A 24025-nucleotide genomic window follows, 5' to 3' on the forward strand; every position below is an offset into this window, starting at 1 on the left:
CCTGTCTATCCCTTACTCTGACTCTCTCTCTGTCTCTGTAAAAAAAAAAAAAAGAAACAAGGAGAGCTGAGGCAGTAATTTAGAAAAAAAAGACAACTCCATCTTATAAACAGAAAAGGAATTTTCTGATTATGTTAATATAGTTTAGTTATCTATTTGATCACATTTGTAAAATTCCCACTCCAATTTGCCTTGGAGACATCGTTTAGTTCATGAATGAGACAATTTCATCACTTACTTGATTCCGTATCAGAGAGAGCCTTCAAAACTCCAGAAAATAATTTGCATTTGATTACTAATATTGTCATAAAAATATTAAGAATGATGATAATAAACCTAAGAGCAAACATGTAGTACTTACCACATACGAGAAACTGACCTAAGAATAATATATGGACAAATTTATTCCCAACACCATACTTGGAAAGCAGTGTATCCAATGAGACTGATTAAGTTTTATTTTAGAATGTGTGGAGAGAGATTAATTTGACATTCTTTATCTTTGTTAGGATAAACCATTTAAAATTCTTAATGGCCTCAAACTAAAAGCCATCTCATGAGTTTAAATAATATGTTTTTCTTAGTGCTGCACTCTTGAGGACTGAGGTGACAAAGTTTCAAAGTAATTCCCTTTGAAATGACAATTAACATAATTACCAAGCTGTTCACATATATGACATTGTACTAGGTACTGAGATTATTTTTCCAGTAAGCTTTCTTCTCTTTTGTTTTATAAAAAAAGAAAATTATACAGTACCTTAATAGACAAAAAAATATATTCTTGATCTCCCCCCATGGTAAGGACTACTAACCATAAATGTTAAACGATTCCTAAAAACATGTCAAGAAGAACCAGGGGTTGAATCTTGACTCCTCAAAAGTTCTTAAAAACTTACAAAGATAAATCACTATAGCACATAAAGAATATTAACAAGATGAATTAAAAGTATACATTGCTTCTAATGTCAATGAATTTAATTTAAATAGCTAGATTGCAAGGGAAAGTGGATTTAGAATTTTGGATTCACCAACTGCCTTCTGCAACATCAGTTCAAAATTTACTTTACACTCATCTGGAGATTTCTGTTTACAAAATACTTTCATTAAAATGATCTCATTTAATAATGACACCTAATCCTTGATTTAGTTATTATCAGCATCACCCTCTACAAAAGAGAGAAAGTTACTCAAAAGTTCTATGTGCTGGTGAAGCTCTGAATTCCTGGTTTTTGACTTCAGCTCTTACCTTACATCATATCACGATGATATCAATAAATGGTGGCTAAGTGTGTGTGCGTGTGTGCGTGTGCGCGCACGTGCGCACGCGGGGGGGGGCATATGATTCTCACTTAACTGTATTAACTTGTAATGATTTCAGTTAAATTTTACTGATGGATTCTAAAATTTCATTTAAAGCCTCTCACTTGGTACCATTAAATCTTACCTCATTACTAAGGCAAAACTATGAGATTCAATGGGTGAAAATAAAAGGGTAAAAACACAAGAAGAAAAAAAAAGAGCAATACCAAAAGGGAATTTTATTTAAAAGGATTAAACACAAAGAAGCCTGAGGAAGTCACCCCAAAGGCTGCTCACAAGCCACCACTCCATGCTCAGTAGGCAGTCCCTCGGAAAAGTTGACCTATGTGGCCAAAACTACCTGCTCAACAGCTATGTTTGAGTAACTACCTTAAATTTGCCCCCAGTAATGGCCAAAATCCATTTTTTACTTACCCAATAACTTGGCTCTCATAATACTGCAATGTCCTCTTGAGAGTTTGCTGAATCGTCTGAGGCTACAGAATAATAATAATAATAAAAATAAATTATCAGCAAATCAGTGCCATTCCCATTCTGAGCATCATAGGCAGATATGTATGTTCTGATTTATCTTGTAAGAGTTTTTGCTTTACAATATTACACCATTATGCATTTTGCTATGTATTTTCCCCACAGGAACTAATTAATATGAAGCTCTTACCAAGAACTTCCCAATTTCAAATATAATAGCTTTTCCTAGCCTTATTTTCCCCAATTATTTTGTACCAGTTATTAAGTTCAGTAAAACATTCATTGGCTACCTATAATAACCTTGGCCCCGAAAGCAGTGGGGAGGGGGTGGACTGTGAAACACGGGTCATGTGCAGGGCAAGCCTGACTTCCTCAGCCATCCAAAAGACTTCACACAAGTGCTCTGTGGCCTCTTAGAGGTTGTCACCAGTGCTCTGGGCAAGAAATGGGGTCTGAAGCAAATACCTAAATAGTTCATGACCAAATTTTATAATCCTCTCCTCTCTGTGACAGCTGAAAATAGAGTTTCTTAATCCCAAACCAAGAAATTATTCTTTTATTTAGGCAACAGAGTTTATACATGGAGCTTCAGACCTAGGGAGCCATGAAAGTGACATAGAGCTTACTAACAAATTACGACAAAAACAACTTCTCAGTGGCAGTCAACCAAGCAGAGAAAGAGCTATCAAAATATTGATCCGTTATAGCCATGGATGAATTTTAAGGGAATATATTGACTCTGACAGAGACTCTTCCAGATGTGAGACAGCAAGGTAGATGATCTAGTGGGCTCCCACTAAGTAAACTACAAGCACCTAGAAAAGTATGAAAGAGTAATCTGCAGAAAGGATGCAGCACCCTTAGGTAACTGCTGGTCCCTAAGCAGTTAAGAAATATCAGTTTATTTTTCAGCCCTAACCTTTCAGAGTGGCTGTCTTAATACTATTTCCTTTAGAGGAGACTACAAAGGTTGTTGTCCAGGTTCACTTGAACCCCTTCCATGTTCACTTCTTTATGAAAACATCCAGTATAGTTTAGTTATATATCCCTACCTAACATTCTTCAAAGTTTCAACATCCTCCTCGGTAGGGAATGGTTGCTTTAAAGCTAGAATAAAGTGAACTGCAATTAAATTAAGAACATCCTCTGAGGCCCTGGCCAGGTCGCTCAGTAGATAGAGCATCGTCCCAGTGTGCCAAGGTCGTGGGTTCAATTCCCCAGTCAAGACACGTACAAGAAGCAACCAATGAGTGCACAACTAAATGGAACAACTAAGTAGAACACTGAGTTGATGCTTTTCTTTCTCTCATTCTCTCTCCCAGTCCCCCTCCCTTCCTCTCTCTCAAATCAATGGAAAAGTTTTAAGGGGGGGGGGGCATCCTCTGAGATGTTCTACACTGTCATTTGGGAGACAGCTTACCCTGAGCACATCTAAGGCCTCAGATATACTATGGCCAAACCAATTCAGAAGTTAGTTTCAGGAGGAATTAGCCTCTGAATGTTCAAAGAAAGAGGTTCAGGGCAACTTCTCTCAACAGCTGTTTTTCGTTTACACCAGGTAAAAACCACGAACAGGAGGCCTCAAACTGGCACAGATGCTTCTACTCATAAGGATAGACTCAAAGCAGAGTAAATAGAAAACATCTAAGAAAGAAAAATCATTCCTGAACCAGAAGCAATGGAGCTATTGAGAAATCTAAAGACGATGAAGCAGACATAGAAATCCTAGAGCACAGGAAAAGTGTACTTTAAAAACCCAATCCACAGCCAACCTCAACCAATCATTATCAGTCACTGGCTCAGTCCCCCTGGGAGCTGGGCCTCCTGCACTGGCTGGGCACTTTCTGAGCTAAGATAACTTTCTCTTTGGCAACATGCCCTCCAAGCAGTTAATGTCCACAGGGGGATTGTCCTCCCAATAACCTCTGGTCCCAAAACATGGGACAGAAAACAGGAACTAGAGAGCACAGGGCCAGTTAAGACCAGAATGACCTCATTTTTATAAAAGGACATTTTTTCCCCCTGTACTAGGAATTTCCCAGTCATTAAAAAGCACGTTTGTTAAAGGAGTTAAGCCTATAAAGAGTTGACTTTTTTATTTTATGAAGCAATTACTTTTACTCCCCTTCAGGAGTTAAATTTATAGTTTCCAAATACATTAAAAGGATAATGTTCTCTGGCCACACTCAACAAAGCTTCAACTTGCTAAAGTGTGTATATACTTCCGGTTGCCTGCCAAAGCCAGTGGGCACATTGTGATGTTTCTAAACTACGAGCACAGGAGCTGGCTGCAGAGCACCTGCTGAGCTGCAGCAAGAAGAGCGTGATGTCAACACAAACCTGATTCCTCAGTGTCTTATCTCAGAGAATTCACTGGAATCTTCTTCAGTTTGCCTGATTGCTCAACCCATGGGCTTTATCAGTGACAGACATCCTCACATAATCTCAGAGTTTCTCTGATCTACATAAATTAAACATGAATTGAAGACCCACACATGGGCCAAAGCCTTTTGCAGGGATAACTTCTGCCTTGCCGGTCACAGGGCCCTTTTAGGAAGTGTCTATGTATGCCAGTGATGCAGGCTGGTGTGGACTAGTGGGAAAAAGTAAGGGCTATGAAGGTGTACAGACCTTCCAACAGTTCCATCCAACTTTCCACAAGGCAAGACCCTATTCTTCTCACTTATATCTTTCCTTTCCTTTAAGAAGTTTAGAAAGATGGTTTAGAAAAAAAAAGAATTTAAAGTCAAAATGAGTTCAAATTCCAACTCTGTGACTCACTAGCTGGATGACCTTGAGTTCTCCAAAATAAGCTCTCCAAAATAAAAATTTTTATGTATATAATATTTGAGTGGGAATTAATTGAAAGAAGGAAAGCAAAGTCTCTGGTGCATAGTAGGTGCATAATAAATGATAGTTGTCACAATGTTCAGTTAGAAAACACGGTTCCTGCCCTCACAAGTTTCACCATCAAGTGGAAAAACACAGGGTTTAGGTTAGAACACTGTTGGTCAAATAAGTTTGTAAATATAAATATGATATATATGTCTGCTCACTTTGGGTGTGGGAGAGAGGCTGTAAGCTGGCAAAGTCATTATAGCATAAGGCCATGATGGCAAACCTTTTTATAAAAACCGCCCACTTTTGCAGTGCTGGTCAACCTGGTCCCTCCTGCCCACTAGTGGGCATTCCAGCTTTCATGCTGGGTGGCAGCAGAGCAACCAAACAGCACCGGAATTTGCCCACCATGAAAGCTGGAATGCCCACTAGTGGGCGGGAGAAACCAGGTTGACTTGCACTGAAAAAGTGGGTGGTCTTTATAAAAAGGTTCACCATCACAGGCATAAGGCGTAGTTTTAAAACTAAGCTTTTCCCCACACCCTTGACTGTTGCATGGTGGGGGGTGGTGCATTCTTATGAGGAATCCCATTATGCCTCAGATAAGTGACTTTGTATCAGAGACTTCCTTATTTGTATATTGGATTAAAGGTTTTGATTTCTACACTATAAATGGGGCAGAGGAGCCCGTGCTGGAGGAGAGCAGAGAAAGGCTACGTGGAGGAGAGGAGAAGCGGCCAAGATGGCAGAGTGTTGAAGGAGAAGCCAGTTTGTGCAGAGTTTGTGCAGAGAAAAGGAGATGGGGAACAGAGGTGAATAAAGCTGGTGAAGTAGAAAACCATGATTCTAGGAAACTCAGATAAGTCAGTGGCTTTGGGAGCCCTGAATGGAAAGCAAAGTGTTTTCCCACTGTGTGTATTTCTTGCCCACTGAGTGCAAGCTAGGATTAAAGTTAATGGCCCACCAGTTCTTTGCTCCATTGTTTTATTACTGTCTGTCCAAATCCAATGCGAACCTGCACGGGCCAGGCGGCTGTGATGGTGGCCATGGCTGCTGGCTTTACAAACACCCACCCCACAGTGTAATTTTTCAAGATACTCAACGCCTGAAAATATCAATAGACCCACCACTACTGCTGGCAAAGAAAAAATGGTACCAATTTCAATAGACGGGGGGAAAATAGAAAGATGGCAGGCAATTGTACAAATATGTTCAATGAAACCTTCAGATCAATCCAGAGAGATGGTGACAAAAACAGAATTCTCAAAATGAAGATTGAGAATAGACCTGAAGCCAGGACTACACGTGGGAAGGACAGTGAAGCCCAGGGCTAAGACCAGGGCCCAGGCATTACGCTGTACAACCAATAAGAAAACCCGTGGACCTGCTTCCTGAAACACAAAGAATGTGCAACAGGAGACCTGTGTGACCTGATATTTTATGGCCATATGCTGGAAAAGCAGAAAGACAAGAGTGGGAAAGGACACAAAATCCACTGTTCTTGTCACAAAAAAGAAACTCAAAGAGGTCTGTGATTTTTTTCAGCTTCTCCCCAAACTAGAATATAAAGAGTGGCCTCTTATTGTCCTTACTGAACCCTGAGAAGCAATACAGAGGAAGACACTCAGGGAGAGAAAGCATCTGTCTGTGTCCTGCACACCTATTGTCTAGAGCTCAAACACAAGGTGCCCAAAAGCTTCCATCCTGTAGCAACAAGAAATCGTCTTCATTTCCAGTCTCATTAACAGCCTCATTCTACTTAGCCAGCCGTAACTGACCACCACAGACTAAATTTTACACTCATGTAAGGTCATGGGATCCAAACAGCCAGCCATGAAACTAAACAGTCTCCACAGAGCCAGAGAAGTGATCCCTGAGGAGTGAGAGGAAGCAGTTCCCAGCAGCTGGCCCTGCAAGCTCCGACAGCCCTGCGGAGGCTCCCACACGGTCCCTGCTCTGGGTGCCCGCGCCAGATGGTGCAGGGAGCAGGCAGGCAGCAGGGAGTTCAAGGTATGTGTGCGTGAGTGTGTGTGTGCGTGAGTGTGTGTGTGTGTATGTGTGTGTGTGTGTGTGTGTGTGTGTGACGAAACACAGTAGTCATGGTACAAAGTACGCATCCAACTCAGTTTAACAGAGATGAAGAAGGTGAGGCTGCTGTTGGCTGATTGAGCACCCCAAGATCACACAGCCAGTACGTGAGTGAGTAACTGCAAGTCAGGACTGACTTCAAGTGTGTTCTCTTTCCACCGGATGCACTGAGGGTCCCTATCACTTTTAACATTCTGTTAACATTCATTTTCTTTTTTGATAGACACAACACTTCATCTTGTCAAAAATAAGCAAACAAAAAATATCCAGAGGCAACTTAAAAACAAATTCATTTCTTCTTTACAAAAATATATTCATAAGCTACAGAATTAATAGATACAACATGTGTACCTTTAAAGAAACATCTACAAAGAGCCATTATTTTATTTACTTAAATATGAGAAAATTATATATCAGTGATAGAAACTAAATGATGTGGAAGTATATTTAATTACTAATGCTCTAAGCCAGCGGTTTTCAACTGTCTGCACATTAAAATCACCTGGGAAGCTTATAAGAAATAGCAATATGCCTGAGAGCCACTCTCAAATTTTATAATTTAACTAGTTTGGGGTCCCAATTACTTCTCACATGTATTAGGGTTGAAGACCTCTCATTTAGGTATGAACATGATGGTCAAGACCAATACTCTATAAACCAAACCAAAGGAGTCAGCATTAATGAGAGTAGTTTACACAAATGTCAAGAGAAGTAAGCTTCTGAGAGTTGTTCACATATAACCACTACTAACTTCAACACAGTTCCATTTATCAACGGTCACTAATGGCCTGTAATCAAATAAGAATTTGTTAGATAAAAAAAAGAATTATATTGCTTGAAGTATAAATATAAAATTTTTTTTTCCAATTTCCAAGTAACTCACTCTGGTGCACTTACAACAGCATTCAATTTTGTGCTGACATGTATGTAACAGTACAACAGCTAGTGTGATCATTGTACTTAGTTTGATGTGAGACAGTGTTTTATGCCCATTACATATATTAATGTTTTGATCCTCACGTAAACACTATGTGATTTCTCATCTCATTTTATGGATGAGAAAACTGAGACCCAGAAAGTTTAAGGTACCCTATGTTACACAAGTAAAAAGGAACAAAGCCAGGGTTGAAACTCAGGTAACCTGCTCCAAATTCCAAACACATAATCCTCAACCTATCCTGCATATATTATTTAACACTTTGTATTTGGTTCAGCACCTTACAGTTCACATATTTAAGGTATATTATCCCAATTGACTCTTATCCCAATCCAGTGAAACAGGCAGACTGGCATTTATCAGTGCCTGACTGAAAAATAACAGAAGGCAGAGAGATTAGAAGTCCTCCTTTACAAAAGGAGCATCTCTCCCCCTAGGAAACTGTCTTCCATAAGAAAACATCTTTTGGCCTGACCTGTGGTGGTGCAGTGGATAAAGTGTCGACCTGGAAATGCTGAGGTCGCCGGTTCGAAACCCTGGGCTTGCCTGGTCAAGGCACATATGGGAGTTGATGCTTCCAGCTCCTCCCCCCCCCCCTTCTCTCTCTCTGTCTCTCCCTCTCCTCTCTAAAATGAATAAATAAAAAAAATTAAAAAAAATAAGAAAACATCTTTTATCAATATCAGCATAAAAGTATTGAATCAGATGGATTCAAATTAATTTTCTTTTTGAGAGCATACTTAACATTCTTTAAACCAAACCTGTAAAACAAAGTATAGGCAAATCATATTGCCATAGACAAAATCGTGGAGTAAGTCTAATTTATATGTGCTTTGACCACCCTTTCCATCGCATTCTCTCATCCTAAGTGGCAAGTGTATTTATGCTGCATTCTGACAGGTCAAATGCCTGCCACCACATCAGAACTCTCAAATCATTATCTTATTTCCTTCCCTCACCAAAATTTCAATCTCCTTAGAACGCTGAGCTCAGATGACACTCAGGAGTAATCATACCTCCATGTCTTCAACCACACAATCCTCAATCTTTACTAAAGTAAATGATGGTACGAACAAGCTTCCCTACATTATATAAGATGGTGTGAGCCAGTAACGTGGAATTTTGGTAAATAGGCTTTTCAGTGAGAGATAAACTGTGGGGGAGGAGGGCATTGGGGCAAGGATCCTCCAAATCGCGATACGAAGCTCTCCGCTTTCTCCATGACATGAAAGCCTTTTTCTTATGAGAATATGACATGCCAAATCCCATCATTTACAGTGATCAAATGTATAATGGTAGACACCCATGGATCAAACTACATGATTGGTATCATTAATAAAACTAGTAAAAATAATGTCATTTCAAATGACCAGACTAACTTTTGAAAGAGATGTAATTATAATAATCATCAATCTTGCTAAATATCTAGACATAATATTCACTTTCCCAGCCTCTGGATAAACTTACTACATATAAACCAAAATTTTTTTAAAAAAACAACAAAATAAAACAGACTGCAAATTAAATATAGAACTTCGAGTCAGGACCTCTGTATTTCAAACCCAGCTGTACTACTGACCTTTTTATAAAATTAGCCCAAATCTCTTCACCTGGGAGTAAGTAACCTTAGGGGAGGGGGAAATGCCTCCATTTTCCCATCTGAAAAACGCTTACAAGTTTGTAGTTCTCAGGGTTATTTTGAAGTAAAGCATAGCAAAGTCAAGCACTTGTAAACAGAGGCTCAGTACATACTGGTAATGAAGCAACCTTTCAGGAAACTTGGAAGACCATGTCAAGTGACTGACCCTAGTACTTTGCTCAACAAAACGGGTAGTGTAGTAGGCAGTTAGACGGGCATGAGCAGAGCAGGAACAATGAATGGGCCAGGTGCAGAGGGTCACCAGGGCAGGATAGGAGCCCTGGGTGCTCAGCAATGGGCAAAATTGCAAGCCCTTGGATGACCACTGTCTCAAGCATTAAGCCCTGGAGAAGACATCTAGGCCTCAGCTGGGTTTCAGCTCCAGGAACAGAAAAGCAGCAAAGGTGGAGCGATTCCATAGCTAACATCCAGATCAGCTGCACTGACCCCCCTGGAGATGACCAATCAGTGAAAACCACGATTCTAAGGAGACACACCTGGAAAAGCAGGTGATTGAGAACCTCCCCTGAGACCTCCAGATAAAACCTTCAGGACAAAGGAATCACCCCCTTCTTTTCCCAGGGTGTGTGCTCACTCTCGTGCGCTCTCTCTCTCTCTCTTTCTCTCTCTCCCCCCCCTTGTTTTCTCCCACTCCCAACCCCCCACCCTGCATCAAGGGCCCTTTTTTTGCCTTTGTAACTGGCTTCCTGAGCCCATTTCTTCTACTGCTCACTTTAGTATTGATAAACTTTAGTATTGATAACTCTGTGACTTTCTAAATAAAGTTTCTCTTATAGTTTGAGTTTGACTCTAAATTCTTTCTTAGCCAGAACTCAAGTGCCAAGGTTACTGAACCAAGGTTAACTCCTGGTGCCATTTTTCTGCTGCTAGCAGTAGTTTGGACAATTAATTATGAAAGGCAAAAATAGTAAGTGTGCTAAAAGGAAAAAAATGAAATCTAAAGATGCATTGTAATAGAGTTCTTCTTTCTGCCCATACTGGTTGAACACCTGCACGATCTAATCTTCACTTCCTTCTTTTTTGAACATAGGTATAAATCTAAGTGACCTCATGAGAGCTTAGGGTGAAGGCTGACATTACACAACTGACCCATGAAGGGATTCAATAACCTTGATCTTGTTAGAAGTATGTTCTACTTAGCAAAGCACAGGTTATTATCATTGTAATAATGACTAACTGTGACTGAATATACTTAACACATAGTCAATATGATAATTAAGTCTTTCTGTACAAAGTATGTTTGCTTTCCAAGTATTTTCTTCACCCTGTTCATTTTAATATCTTTCTAAAAATAGCCACTGAGTTTGATTTGATACTAGACTTAATAGCATCAATACTAATTTAAGCTGAAAACATACATGCCTTCCACTGAAGTAGATCCAAAGTGTTATTTTTTAGTCCTTCACCTACCTCAGGTAAGAGCACATGTAAGTCATCTAAGAATTCCTAATGTTGTCAGTGAACTCCAGAAAACAATACCACCTTCAGTTTGTAGAACACTTCACAGTTTACAAATCACTTTCTTTTCCTTTAGTGCATTAGATATTCATAGCAACCTCATGAGTCTCAGATATAATTATCTACATATCCACATTTTTCAGAGGAAAAAAACTGAGATTCAGAAAGGTCAGTGTTTTGCTTCAGTCAGAAGAGCCACCACAAAGACAATAAGACTTAGTTTTCATGTGCTTTTTCTCCCACAAGCTGCTGCCACATTGGTAACAGTTTACTTTGGTGACTATGAGGAAATTCTTCAAGGTATCTAAAGGAAATCCGTTTTTTTGTTTGTTTGTTTGTTTGTTTTTTGTTTTTTTTTTACTTTTTTTTTCATTTTTCTGAAGCTGGAAACAGGGAGAGACAGTCAGACAGACTCCCGCATGCGCCCAACCGGGATCCACCCAGCACGCCCACCAGGGGCACGCTCTGCCCACCAGGGGGCGATGCTCTGCCCATCCTGGGCGTCGCCATGTTGCGACCAGAGCCACTCTAGCGCCTGAGGCAGAGGCCACAGAGCCATCCCCAGCGCCCGGGCCATTTTTGCTCCAATGGAGCCTCGGCTGCGGGAGGGGAAGAGAGAGTCAGAGAGAAAAGCGCGGCGGAGGGGTGGAGAAGCAAATGGGCGCTTCTCCTGTGTGCCCTGGCCGGGAATCGAACCCGGGTCCTCCGCACGCTAGGCCGACGCTCTACCGCTGAGCCAACCGGCCAGGGCCCAGGAAATCCGTTTTTAGTTTTTTAATGAATATGAAAATGATGTTGTAAAATTGTTTTCCCAATTTTATAAATGTTGTCACTGTTAATTAAATAGCTCTAGTCTGAACATTACTTTATTAATAGGCAAACTTTGGGAGTAACATGCTGCCCTGGTCACCGTCTTGGCCAACTTGGATGTCTGAATAAAAATGCCAACTATAAGACAAGATGGTAATGCTTCTAGACACCTTCTTAGGACAGTGAAGCATGCTATACCATTGGAAGGGGCATGGCTACAGTCCTCAAATCTTAAACCAAATAGAATCTCACAGATGGCACAGGGCTGACTCCATCTATAAAGTGAAGTAAGGATAAGCTTTCTGGATCAAACACTGTAACAGCAGTCCACAATGTTTCTGTTGTTGTTTTGTTTTTGTTTAATAGAATTTATTGTGGTGACACTAGTTAATAAAATTATATAGGTTTCAGGTGCACAATTCTATAATACACCTTCCGTATTGTGTGTTCTCCACCCCAAGTCAAGTCTCCATCCATCACCATTAGCAGTCAATAATATTAAGTGCTAAATGTCAAACTGACTGGGCCCAACATGTCACATGCAGCAATTCATTTAATCCTCATAAAAATCCTATAGGAGAGGAAGAAGTGTTATACCAATTTTATAAATATGAAAACTAAACTCTTTCTAAAGAAGTTAAAAAATTTGCCCAAAGTCACTTTGGTAGTGTCTCAGACTATGTAAATGTCTCACCTACGTCTGACAGCCTCCAAAAGCGAAGTTTTTCATCTGTTCCACTAAGCAGAAATCCATTGTTCTGTCTTCACCAAGGCAGAAAAAGTTACAGTTGAATGGAAGTATATTTTGGCTAGACTGTGTAATTTTGGATACAGCCATTTACATTTCTGAACTTCAATTTCCTTTTGTATAAAATAGAGAAATTTCTAGCATAACTATTTTTCAGGGTTGTTTAAGGTCAAAATGAAATAAAACTATAAAGTATTATACAAAATGTGTCATATGATGATTCTACGGGGGGAAAAAAATCTCTTGATAAGGAAGTAGTTATAAAATTGTTAACCTGAACTAAATGGACCCAGTCTAGCATCCAGGACTGTAGCCAGGCATGCCGCATAGGACAAAGATGCCAATCAGGTGCTCCAGAGCTAACTAGTGTTATTTTGACTCCGCAGTACCATACAGGAGCAGTGGCCCTCATATCAGGAAGTAATTTCTCACTCTTTAAAACATCTTTGTGGCCCTAGCCAGTTGGCTCAGTGGTAGAGCGTCAGCCTGGCCTGTGAATGTCCCAGGTTCGATTCACGGTCAGGGTACACAGGAGAAGGGCCTATTTGCTTCTCCACCCCCCTTCTCCTCCCCTTCTGCAGCCAAAGCTCAATTAGAGCGAGTTGGCCCCAGGTGCTGAGGATGGCTCCCTGGCTTCTAAAAAATGGCTCCAGTTACAACAGAGCAAAGGCCTCAGATGGTCAGAGCATCACCCCCCAGTGGGCTTGCTGGGTGGATCCCAGTTGGGGTACATGTGGGAGTCTGTCTCTGTCTCCCTTCCTCTCACTAAACACAAAAAATAAAAACTATAAATAAATAAATAAATAGCATCTTTGCTGCCGCCACTTGAGCATCTCCAAAGAAGTCCCTATTGTTCCCAGTACTTGGGGGCTACAGTGAAGTGTTTCTTAACAAGAGCCCACAAATAAAGGAAGGAATATTCTGCCTGACAAGTTAAACAATTAATATGTAAAATGGGGAAATGTTTCATCAACCCTAAATATACTGCTTAAACAATAATCTGTAACTGGGTGATAGGGACTTATATCCATTCACCAGCCAGGGGATATAGCTCTGAGCATAGTGGCCCCTGGGCAATAAAATCAACAAGTGTAAAGGACAGGAAACCAGGGAGGGCATAGGAAAGCAGGTGAAGTTAGAACAAACAGAAAAGAGAAAGTAGGGAAAGTTATAAAATGTTATATCTAATAACTATTCAGGGATATATTGGCCTTCAGTCATATTGGGAAAGATTATTCCTAAAGTAATAATCTCCAAGACGTCTACAGCCAAACCTCCCTGAACGCACCTGATCTAAAGTAATAATTTTCAACAATCTTAACTAAATAAATAGGGAGTCTTACAGCCCTGGCTGGTTAGCTCAGTTGGTTAGATAATCTTCTCAAAGCATCAGGGTTGCAGGTTCGATTCTCAGTCAGGGCACATATGGAAAGCAACCAATGAATGTACTACTAAGTGGAACAACAAATGAATGCTTCTCTCTTCCTCTCTCTGTCTCTCTAAAATCAATCAATATACAATAATAAAAATATGAAAATAAAAAAGGAAGTTTTACAAACAGATATGGAGTGTCAAGTCTCATGGATGGTCAAAGCCTTTCCAGCATTTGGAGATCTCTTTAAAACTGGATTGAAGAATTTAGCATGAAATTCATTTTGCTTTGACTCTTAATGGATTAAAGCAAACTTTTAATTATGACTTGGCTCCTCATGTAGCCTGAACAGGTAAGAAAGTGCTGACCATGCAGACCTTGAGTAATGAGCCTCATTTTCACAGTTACTGTTCAATGTAAATAAGTAAATTGTCATTCAGATGTCAAGTAAAGTGCCATGGGCATTGTGTTGAGCCTGTCAGTGGTTAAGTGTCTGATTATTTCAGGACATTGACAAAAACAAGTACTCAAAGTTTAAGAATCTCAGACACTACCCAGCTCTACTGTTTCAGCCTCTCTGGGAAGATAAAACGCATCAAGGGTCTAAATAGAACAAGATCAAGTGTTGACTTTAATTGGATGATCCAAACAAATGTGAAATGTGCTTACTAGGCAAATGTTTGGCACATAATGACTGCCACATCGTCTGTGTTGATGATGCACTACTTTCCTAAGCTAGAGGTACAGATCAACACACTTCTCTCTGGAAAAAAACATGAATGCAGAACACTAATACTACACGACATGAAAAGTCTTACCATTTTTTAACTCATCTGAGCACATTTTTTAACCTAGGTATTAATCCATTTTTCAATAAATAATACATTACTTCCTCATTTCTTGTAATAAATAATTTATACCCAGATATGTATGAATAGACGTACATACATATACAATCTATGAAGAGAAATATATACCCTTATGCATGCAACTATTTCTATGATAATCATGACTTCTTTCATATTCAGAAAGCAAACTGTGTACAAGTAATGTTATTGCTCTTCCCAGATTCTGCAGCATAAGCTAAGATGTTAGCAGAAATGAAGGCTTTTGTCACCCTGCTCCTAGCTGCCTCCAACCATGGGAGCCTGGGGCATACAAACATGACAGTGGACAGGCAAACTAGGTCAGCCTAGAAGAAGATTCCTGATGGAGGAAGAGCCCTTTGTCATTTCTTTTTTTTTTTTTTTAAACATTTTTTTAAAAAAGATTTTATTTATTTATTTTAGAGAAGGGGGAGAGACGGAGGGGAGGAGCAGGAAGCTTCAACTCCCATATGTGGGAGTTGACTTGACTGGGCAAGCCCAGGGTTTCGAACCGGCGACCTCAGAGTTCCAGGTCGACGCTTTATCCACTGCGCCACCACAGGTCAGGCCCCCTTTGTCATTTCTAACATAGATCAGTGCTGTGTGGATTTATAGAACAGCCAGGAAATAAACAATTGGTGAGAGGAGGTAAGATTCAAGAAAACCAACAGGAAATTGCCACCACCCCATCGCAAGTCACAAAGTAGGAAACATATGGGAGGTGATATAGGGAGTCTACAGTGAACAATATTGTATATTGGGATGCAACAATTCATGGACATGTTGACAGGCAAGTCATGGTGGGAAGAATTTAGGACCCGAAACAGGAGAGCCAGGCACTACAATGTAAATGGTTACTCGCTTCTTGACTTTGGGCAAGTTACCATTCCTCTCTGAGCTTCTGTTTCCTTATCTTTAATCTGGGCCTACAATTGATCCTTGTCCTGCCTACCTCATGCATTTCCGGGGTGAATTTAAAACATGCTTTGTAAACTCCAAGCAGGTGCCATTGAATGCACGCGACTTTCTGTACAGGAAGTATATGGGTCAGCACGCCATTCTCTCACAGTCCTACAGTGGGGAAAGTTAAGAAGGAAAAATAAAATGCCACTAATGCCTTATGGTATCAGATGATAAAAACAATATAGTTGGTGAAAGCCCCTTGTTTTTTCAAAATTCTCTTCAAATCTGCTTACACTAAAAACTATTCATAATAAACCACCTATCCCAAAAAAGCCCATCATAATGTGAATTGATTTGGAGTTCATTTTAGAAATCTAACAAAAGACATCAAAACTTGCCCGCAATAGAACCAAATTTTTAATTCTGTAGTATTTCTTAGCCATGTGTTTGTCTAATTGCCCAACAGAAAAGCAGTAACTGGGGAAAGAAGGCAGTGAAAAGATATGAGGAAGAAGTGGATATGGGCAACAGCTGCCCACAGAGAAGGGGAAATGTTGCTGGCACAATATATATATATTTTTCAAATTTTTTCTAGACTACTACATAATTTTAAATTTCTTACTCTACCATTCAGTTTTATAACTATCAGCCAAATGTTGACCCAAAGAAATCAGCAGCACACATTAACACCAAACAACATGGAATTTTAATGAAATGATACTTAGGAACAAGGTACTCATTGCATATCATTCTCTTTTTTCCATTTTTTAAAAACCATTTCAAGTTCTTTGCATGCATAAGGGCTCTTAACTAGAATTTCCAAAGCAAACCTAGTGCAGAGGCATCCATAATTAGTACAAACTTATTAATCTATTAATCTATGCATAGAAGGAGCAAAATCTCTGGCATCTCTGGGTATTATAAAACAGAAGGGAAACAGCAGAGCTACTTAGTCCTATGAGCCTTATTTAAAATGAACCCTAAGGGAGTAGCAATAGTTCTTTAAAACAACAGAAAATAGCTTACGATAAAAAAAATTAGTAAATAGAATGCCACATAATCAAAGGAACTATATATTATCTTGCTTATATATCCCAATATATCTATGCTATGCCTACAGATCAAAAACATTAAATAACTTACTATAGTTACAGACGTGTTTACACGGCTGCCTGAGAAGCACCCAGACACAAACACATCTGTATGGCCATCATAGATGCCAGAGCCTTGCGGGGCCATACACCAGATTGGATTTTAGGAGCACTGAGAGAGCTCCCTCCAACCCATCTATCCTCCAACCCTCTCCCCAAAAACTTACTTTCCACTCCTACAAAGGTGCTTAAAAATCTGGAGGTAGATCTCAATGAACAATGCAATATAACAAGGTATTTAAAATGTACATAGTCCAATTGTTCTGATGAGAGAAATTCAGAGCAGATTTCTGTGGCATGAGTTTTTGGTATAGAAATCAAAACAGACAAAGAGAGAAAGGTTGACAACAGGAACTTCTAAAAGGAAGTGTCCCCTCCTTACAATCTTTTCTCAACCTTAACCCATAATATATCACAGTTTAAACAAGTGTAAAATGCCACGGGCAAAAGCTTTGACACATTTTACTTTGATACGCCTTTGCCTCTACTTTTGTTAGTAAGTCTGTAAGAGCAAAATAATAAGCTTTGTTACTTTAGGTTTTTAAACATTATTTAAATATTTTTTATTGATTTGAGAAAGTAAAAAAAAAAACACATTAATTTCTTGTTCCACTTATTTATGCATTCTTTGGTTAATTCCTGTATTTGCCCTGACTAGGGACTGAACTTGCAACTTTGGTTTATCAGGATAACACTCTAATTAACTGAGCTACCCAGCCAGGGCCAAGCAGTTATATCTTAATTTAATTTATAAATCATGTCAAGTAGTTAATACCTTATCTAAGGGCCAAAGTTGTTGCTCTGATATTATTTTTTAGATTCATATTTGAAGACTCATATTTTATAGCTTAACAATGGTAAATGTTTTATATTTGAAAGTAACTTACTTGTATGTATTCTTTGAATAATTATGATGTCTCGGGGTAAAATGCTTTTCCCAATTACTTGTCAATAGAATAGCTGATTTCTATGATTACATTCATCATTAATGCAATTAAGATCATTGATCTCATTGCTATAATCCAAAGAGTTGGTTATCTATGTTAACTAAATATTTAGGACCTACATGGTTCTCAGTAGTCAAGATGCTGGACTGATAATTACATTTATAATTTAATTTAGTAGTTAATTTCCCCCATCTTCCCCCACTCCCACCCCAAGAAAACAGCTGATGAAGGAGAGAACTGCCCAAATGCTTAAGGAGCCAGGAGGCAGCTTCCCACACCACAGTTCCCAACTGAGCTCCTTGCAGCTACAGATAAATCCCATCCATTCTCCTTCAGCAGAAAAGTTAGGTTTGCACACTTTTGGAAAAAGAACTTAATTCAGAACAAAAGGAAAGACTGGTTTTCTTTGAAATGTATTTATAATGGCAATAAGTTAACAACACAAACACACAAAACAGAGTCTTTATAGCTTACAAACACTCTGGTCCACATAGCATTTATTGATCTTTGTATCAGGAAGAAACAATAAATTTCTCTTCTCCAGGATCCATACTAGAAATTCCCTTGTATCTGTCTGAAGCTTCAAATGGAATTACAAAAGTCTCTAGCTAAAATTTACTCCCCTCTACCAAAAAACCGACTCTTTTCCCTCAGTCTCTGTTCCATTACAACACAATCATCTCATCATTATCACTCATTGCAACAAATGCCTTCGGAGGCAGATTCCTTTTTAAGGAGGTAAGACACATTTTCATTACTTTTAAAAAACACAATAAGAGTAATTATGCCTACTCCAGATTTCCAGTAAGTAGCATTTTTAAATTTGGAATCCAATGGCAGAATTATCACCCTTCTGCCTTATATAATCCATAGCAAATATACAGATAAATGGATGGAAGGATGGATGGATGGATGGATTTCGATATGCTATTAAAATGAGTTCAGGTTTACATCTGTAAATACTATGAGAAAAACACAATTTGTAAGAATCCCTGCATCCTTTCCTCCTAAAAAACAAACACATTAATTCCTTAAGATAAAAAACAAATAAATAGCTGGTAAGACAAGATTCAAAAATCAAAATATCTCTCATACATTAATTAGATCAATCACACCAGAAAAAATGAAATTCGAAAATAGACTCAGAGAGACCCTGCAATGCAAGAATTTGAACAACAAACATTTCAACAGATATTTTTTTCTTTTGTTGAGGTCTACAGAGACTTATTGAATTATTACAGGCTTCTGACTAGTACAATGACAGGTTCTCCTTAAATTTACCATTGGGAAAATGTGAATTTTTCTTCCAAAAGTTCTTGCTTTCCCTTGGGAGGACTTTAAATAAGAAATAGGTTGGAAGAAAGATAAAATTTTTCTGCAATATCATTCCTGAAATGTTTGCAATAGAATCACAAGACAAAAATGAGGGAGGAAAAAGATTATAAGTATTTATCCCCATATAACTGAGACATTTCAAATTCCTGGCACAGAAAAGGCCAAGGACAAATATCTGTTTAATGAACTAATGTTGATCTTTTAAAGAATATTGTTAGATCATGTAGGAAAAAAAAAATGTTTTCTCCCTATTATGTAATGTAAATTGACTGGTATAGCAGATTACAAGAGTATTCAAGGAAAATCCAACACTTTTTAAAGAATTCTGCAGATCACTACAGCCATTTTCTGCTCCATAGACCTTGCATTCTGGCTCAGTACGCAGTAAAGTCAAGCATGCACAGTGGGTGGAGAATAAATAAATAATGAAGGAATAAAAATGATAGCACATAATGATTGTTTACATTCGTAGATTCTGTTTTGTCTCTTGTTTTTGTACTATTACTGATTTTATTTTTCTAAAGGGCATTTGTAGTTATCTTGTTCCTTACAATATTTGTATAGTTAGAATAAATATCTCTATTTCATGCTACATTTATTCATTTAACAAATACTTATTGATAACTATTATGTGCTAGGCACTAGGAGACTTGGCATTTGCAGGAAATAAAATAAACAAAAATCCTTGCTTAGTGAAATTAATAAAATTAAAATTCACCAGAAAAGGAAAGGGAGAGAGCCAAGAAGCTACATCTGATTATGTATATCCTGCTTGGCCTTATTTTATCTTCCACACCACCTTTCAACTGTGTAAAATATCAATAGAACAACAACGTAGAGTCGTAGTCGTTTGGCTCCTAATGCCTCGAGAGCTCCTTCCATTGGCAACCTTTCCATCAGTGTCAAAAGAGCTGTAACACTAGACAAACTCATACCTGACACAAATTGTGTAAGAACAGGGGTTATATCTTCAAAACTGTATCTCAAGTTACCTTTAAAACTGAAAGAGAGTAAGCTAATAATACCAGTATAGATCAAAAATAGCTAATAATAATACCAGTACAGATCAAAAAATACTCTACATGGTGCTCAAATTATAAAGTCCTGTCTTTAGAAGGATAAGAGAAAATAAGAAGACTTCAGATTGATAAGACAATCTAAAACCTATCTACAGTGGAATACACAAATGAAAAATGCACAGTTTATACGGCGACTATTAAAAGTCTTGGAGCGTAAATAAGTGACATCTCTGGCGTCATTTGACACTTATGATCAGTGCAGCTACCATATTGAAGACACGATTATTAGATATACAATATTACTCACCAACCACTGATTTACAGTGATAGAATTGAGACATGACTGTAATAAACTAGGTATAAAAAATAACCCAAAATCTGACAGCTGCCTTTGCCCTGTACTATTATTATGCCATAGGGCACTCCCCCTGGGTATAAAGAAGAATCCTCTCTCTCAGCAAAAAAAGCTAAAAGGATGCCTCTGGATAATCCTATCCTTTCCTGAAGTCTATTTATCTCATCCACCTCCTAGTTTTCTGACAACTCCACCACTTTAATAAATTTGGATTTGACCTCAGAGGCCCTGCCAACCACCTCTCTTTGTCAAATGTCTTAAATGAGAAATTTATGCACATCACATCCTTTGTTTACTCGTCATATATATAATACATACCCTCTTTAAACCTATTAATAAGTTCCTGTCTTAGATGCAGAATTGGCATCGCTTTTCAAAGGCCACCAGCAATCTCCATCCTGCTGGGTTCAATAGCACCACCCTTAAACTGTCATCATGGTATCGCAAATATCAACCACTACAGCCCTTGCTCCTAGCTGCTCTCCACCCACCTCCCACCCCCACAAACACACACAAAAAAGCATCCTGACACCTATAGTCTTCTGCTCCTCTGTGTATATTGTTCTCTATTCTCCATGGTTCCTCTTTTTCTCTCTTTCACTCAGAGAGCTTGTCAATTTTCAAACTATTAGCTATTACTTTCATGAGCTCTTACCCAAACTCATTCAATAGTCCATTTGTTGAGTAATTGCCTACAATGTGACAGGCACTCTGCTGAGGCTGGTGAACTAAGTTCTCAAAGAACTCACAGTCCAGGGCTGACCATTTGCACCTGAATTCAAACACTCCAAATCCAAGGTTATCATTGTATTTCTTCCACATGCTACCTTCTCAGTGCTGCCTTTTGCACTTTTATCAATGCCATCATAGTTCTTAGACTCACTATTGCAGGCTGGGTTCTGAAAGGCAGACTCTGAAAACATTAGCATGCACAAAGCTTATTAGGGCATGCACTTGGGATGCAAACCTGTGGAAGAGCATAGAAGGAAGCAATACTGGAAAGAGGAAAAAGTTGGACTGCAATGTAGTCTCAGTGGGGGCCTGTTGGTCAAATAAGTTTGTAAAATAGGATTTTTATGTTTGCTTGCTTATAGTTTGCATTGGGGGCTGGGCAGCACCAGGTATAGGTGGTCTGTAAAATTGCAAATGACCTTCCTACTTGGGAAAGGCCATTGTTTTGCTAATGTTTGCTGAAGGAGAGATTTTCAATCCTGAGAGTTTTGAAAAGAGCAAAGAAGGAGAGGAGCCAGAAGAAGCCATGTTTGCAGAGTGAGAGTAGAGAGAATGCAGAATGCTGAAGAAGAGGCCAGTTTGTGCAGAGAAGAAAGTATACAGATGGGGAACCAGAGCTAAGGGGTTTTGTGAGTTCTGCTGAGACTGGTGGGGCCTTTGATTCTAGGAGAAACTGGAGAAGATTCTCCTGGTTGTGGAACCGGAGAATCAGTCAGTGGCTTTGGGAGCCCTGTATGTTTGCTCGTCGGCGGATGCAAGATTTTATTAAAGGAATGACCCACTAATTTTTGGCTCCACTGCTTCTTACCATCTGTCGGAATCTAATGTGAATCTGCATGTGAATGCCCATGATGGCAGGGCCCCTGGCCTTACAGGGCCTCAGTAGACCATACATGGAGTTCTAACTTCAGAGCTGGCTGAATTAGGGCTGGGGCCCAAGCCTTCATATTCTCATGCTGACAGTCACTGAAATTGGGCACAACCTTGAACAAGACAGTTCTCTCAGTTCAGGCAATGCATATAGGGACTGACAGTTGAGAACGACAGTTAGTAGCACTCTTAGCCTCTAGGTGGATAAGTCCTTCATTCCTAAAGGGAAATCAAGGTATTATTACATCACAATGTCCACCACAATCACAGGGTTTTGAAATATATAATATAGTGAAAAGAATACAGAGATTGGAGCTAAACAAACCAACATTCTAATTTTATCTCTATCACTAATTAGCTGTGATCATAAGCAAGTTACTCACCTTTTCTATCTCATAAAATTATTCTGAAAATCTAATGATACATATTATGAAAACACTGAAATGCTGGGTCCATAGTTCTTGCCCAACACGTTATTTCTACTTCTCTCACCCAATACATTTTTTAAAACTCTGCTCTTCCTTTTCCAAGTGCTAAAACTTCTCTTAAAATGACACCAACTCATTCAGTCAATAAAGAGGTATTAAGGACCTACCTCAAGCCAAGAAGAGTCTAGGCCAGGGGTCCCCAAACTACGGCCAGCAGGCCGCATGCAGCCCCCTGAGGCCATTTATCCGGCCCCCGCCGCACTTCCAGAACAGGCACCTCTTTCATTGGTGGTCAGTGAGAGGAGCATAGTTCCCATTGAAATACTGGTCAGATTGTTGATTTAAATTTACTTATTCTTTATTTTCAATATTGTATTTGTTCCCATTTTGTTTTTTTACTTTAAAATAAGATATGTGCAGTGTGCATAGGGATTTGTTCATAGTTTTTTTTATAGTCCGGCCCTCCAACAGTCTGAGGGACAGTGAACTGGCCCCCTGTGTAAAAAGTTTGGGGACCCCTGGTCTAGGCACTGCAAAGACTACCATGAGCAACCAAACAAGGTCCTCTAAGCAGAGCTTAGATTACAGTGAGGGAAGAGAGGTAACACATGATTCAACTAATAAACAAGTAATTTCTGATGATGAGTGCTCAGATGGAAATTAATAGTGATTGAGAGAGAATAGCTGGTAGGGGAGAGCTACCGTCCGATGAGGTGACACTGAGCAGAGACCTGAAAACCGTGGAAGGGCCAATCACATGACAAACTGGAGCAAGGGGACATTTCTGACATGGGGAATAGGATAAAATCCCTGAGGCAAGATGATACTTGCCTGGAATGTGCAAGGACTAGACTGTAAAACTGTGAGTACCAGGAGTTAGAGTACCAGGAGGTAAGGTCAGAGAGGTAGGTCTTCAATACCTTGTAGACCATGATAAGGCATCATTTCTGCACTACTGTTGTGGGTGTTTCATAAAATACAATGTGTATAGCACTTGGTGCCATGGCTAGTACATGGTAAGGGCTTGATAAACCAGCATGGTTATCACCATCATCCTCATCATCACAGTTTCAACTGGTCTTTTTATATACAGACCCTCGCTCTGTCCACATGTCCTCCACACTATGTCAAATAAGGAAAGGCCAAGACAGAATGAGGGGGAGAGACAGAAAGGGCTGGAAATAGCTGTTGGGCACATTATTTGGTCATTTTAAAAATTTGATTTCATGGTTTTTAAATCCAAAAGAACCCTATCAAATATCTGTCCAAATGCCCCACTTTACGTGTGTGTTCGACAAACAGGGACTGCATGCTGAATGAATTAGGAAGTCCTCATTTGCTATATAAGTGCTATATATATAGCACTGGATAAATGAATGTCAGGAGTGGATGAATAAATAAATAAGTAACCAGTAAAATCATATTTGTTTTTAAGGTTTCTGGGAAGAAATTTCTGGGAAATTTTATAATCCTAAAATGTTGTATAGTCAAAAATGTTGAAAATATTTTCCATGAAAAGCATAAAACTGCTAAACAAGAACTATAAAGAAAGGAAATGATGAGAGGTTCCGCCAAAGAGTGTGGCAGGAGATAGCAATATATCAGCTGGGCAGCTCTGTAAGATAACTGAGCAGGAGTTAGAGGAAGGCAACAAAATTAATCAGTCACTGACTGTATTCCAAATACTGTGCTATGCAGTATATATATACTTTTAACA

At 39.1% G+C, this 24025-nt stretch overlaps 1 protein-coding gene across 1 annotated transcript in view; it reads right to left on the reverse strand.

Annotated features, from left to right (window-relative positions):
• GUCY1A2 (guanylate cyclase 1 soluble subunit alpha 2) overlaps window positions 1-24025 on the reverse strand; it is a 324452-nt gene that overhangs the window by 285094 nt on the left and 15333 nt on the right. Inside the window, exon 2 of the mRNA XM_066371589.1 lies at window positions 1735-1796. Coding sequence (XP_066227686.1) covers window positions 1735-1796 — 62 coding nt within the window. The remainder of the gene's footprint in view (window positions 1-1734; window positions 1797-24025) is intronic.

This window comes from Saccopteryx leptura, chromosome 1 (genome assembly GCF_036850995.1).
Source record: "Saccopteryx leptura isolate mSacLep1 chromosome 1, mSacLep1_pri_phased_curated, whole genome shotgun sequence".
In the NCBI taxonomy this organism is placed as follows: domain Eukaryota; kingdom Metazoa; phylum Chordata; class Mammalia; order Chiroptera; family Emballonuridae; genus Saccopteryx; species Saccopteryx leptura.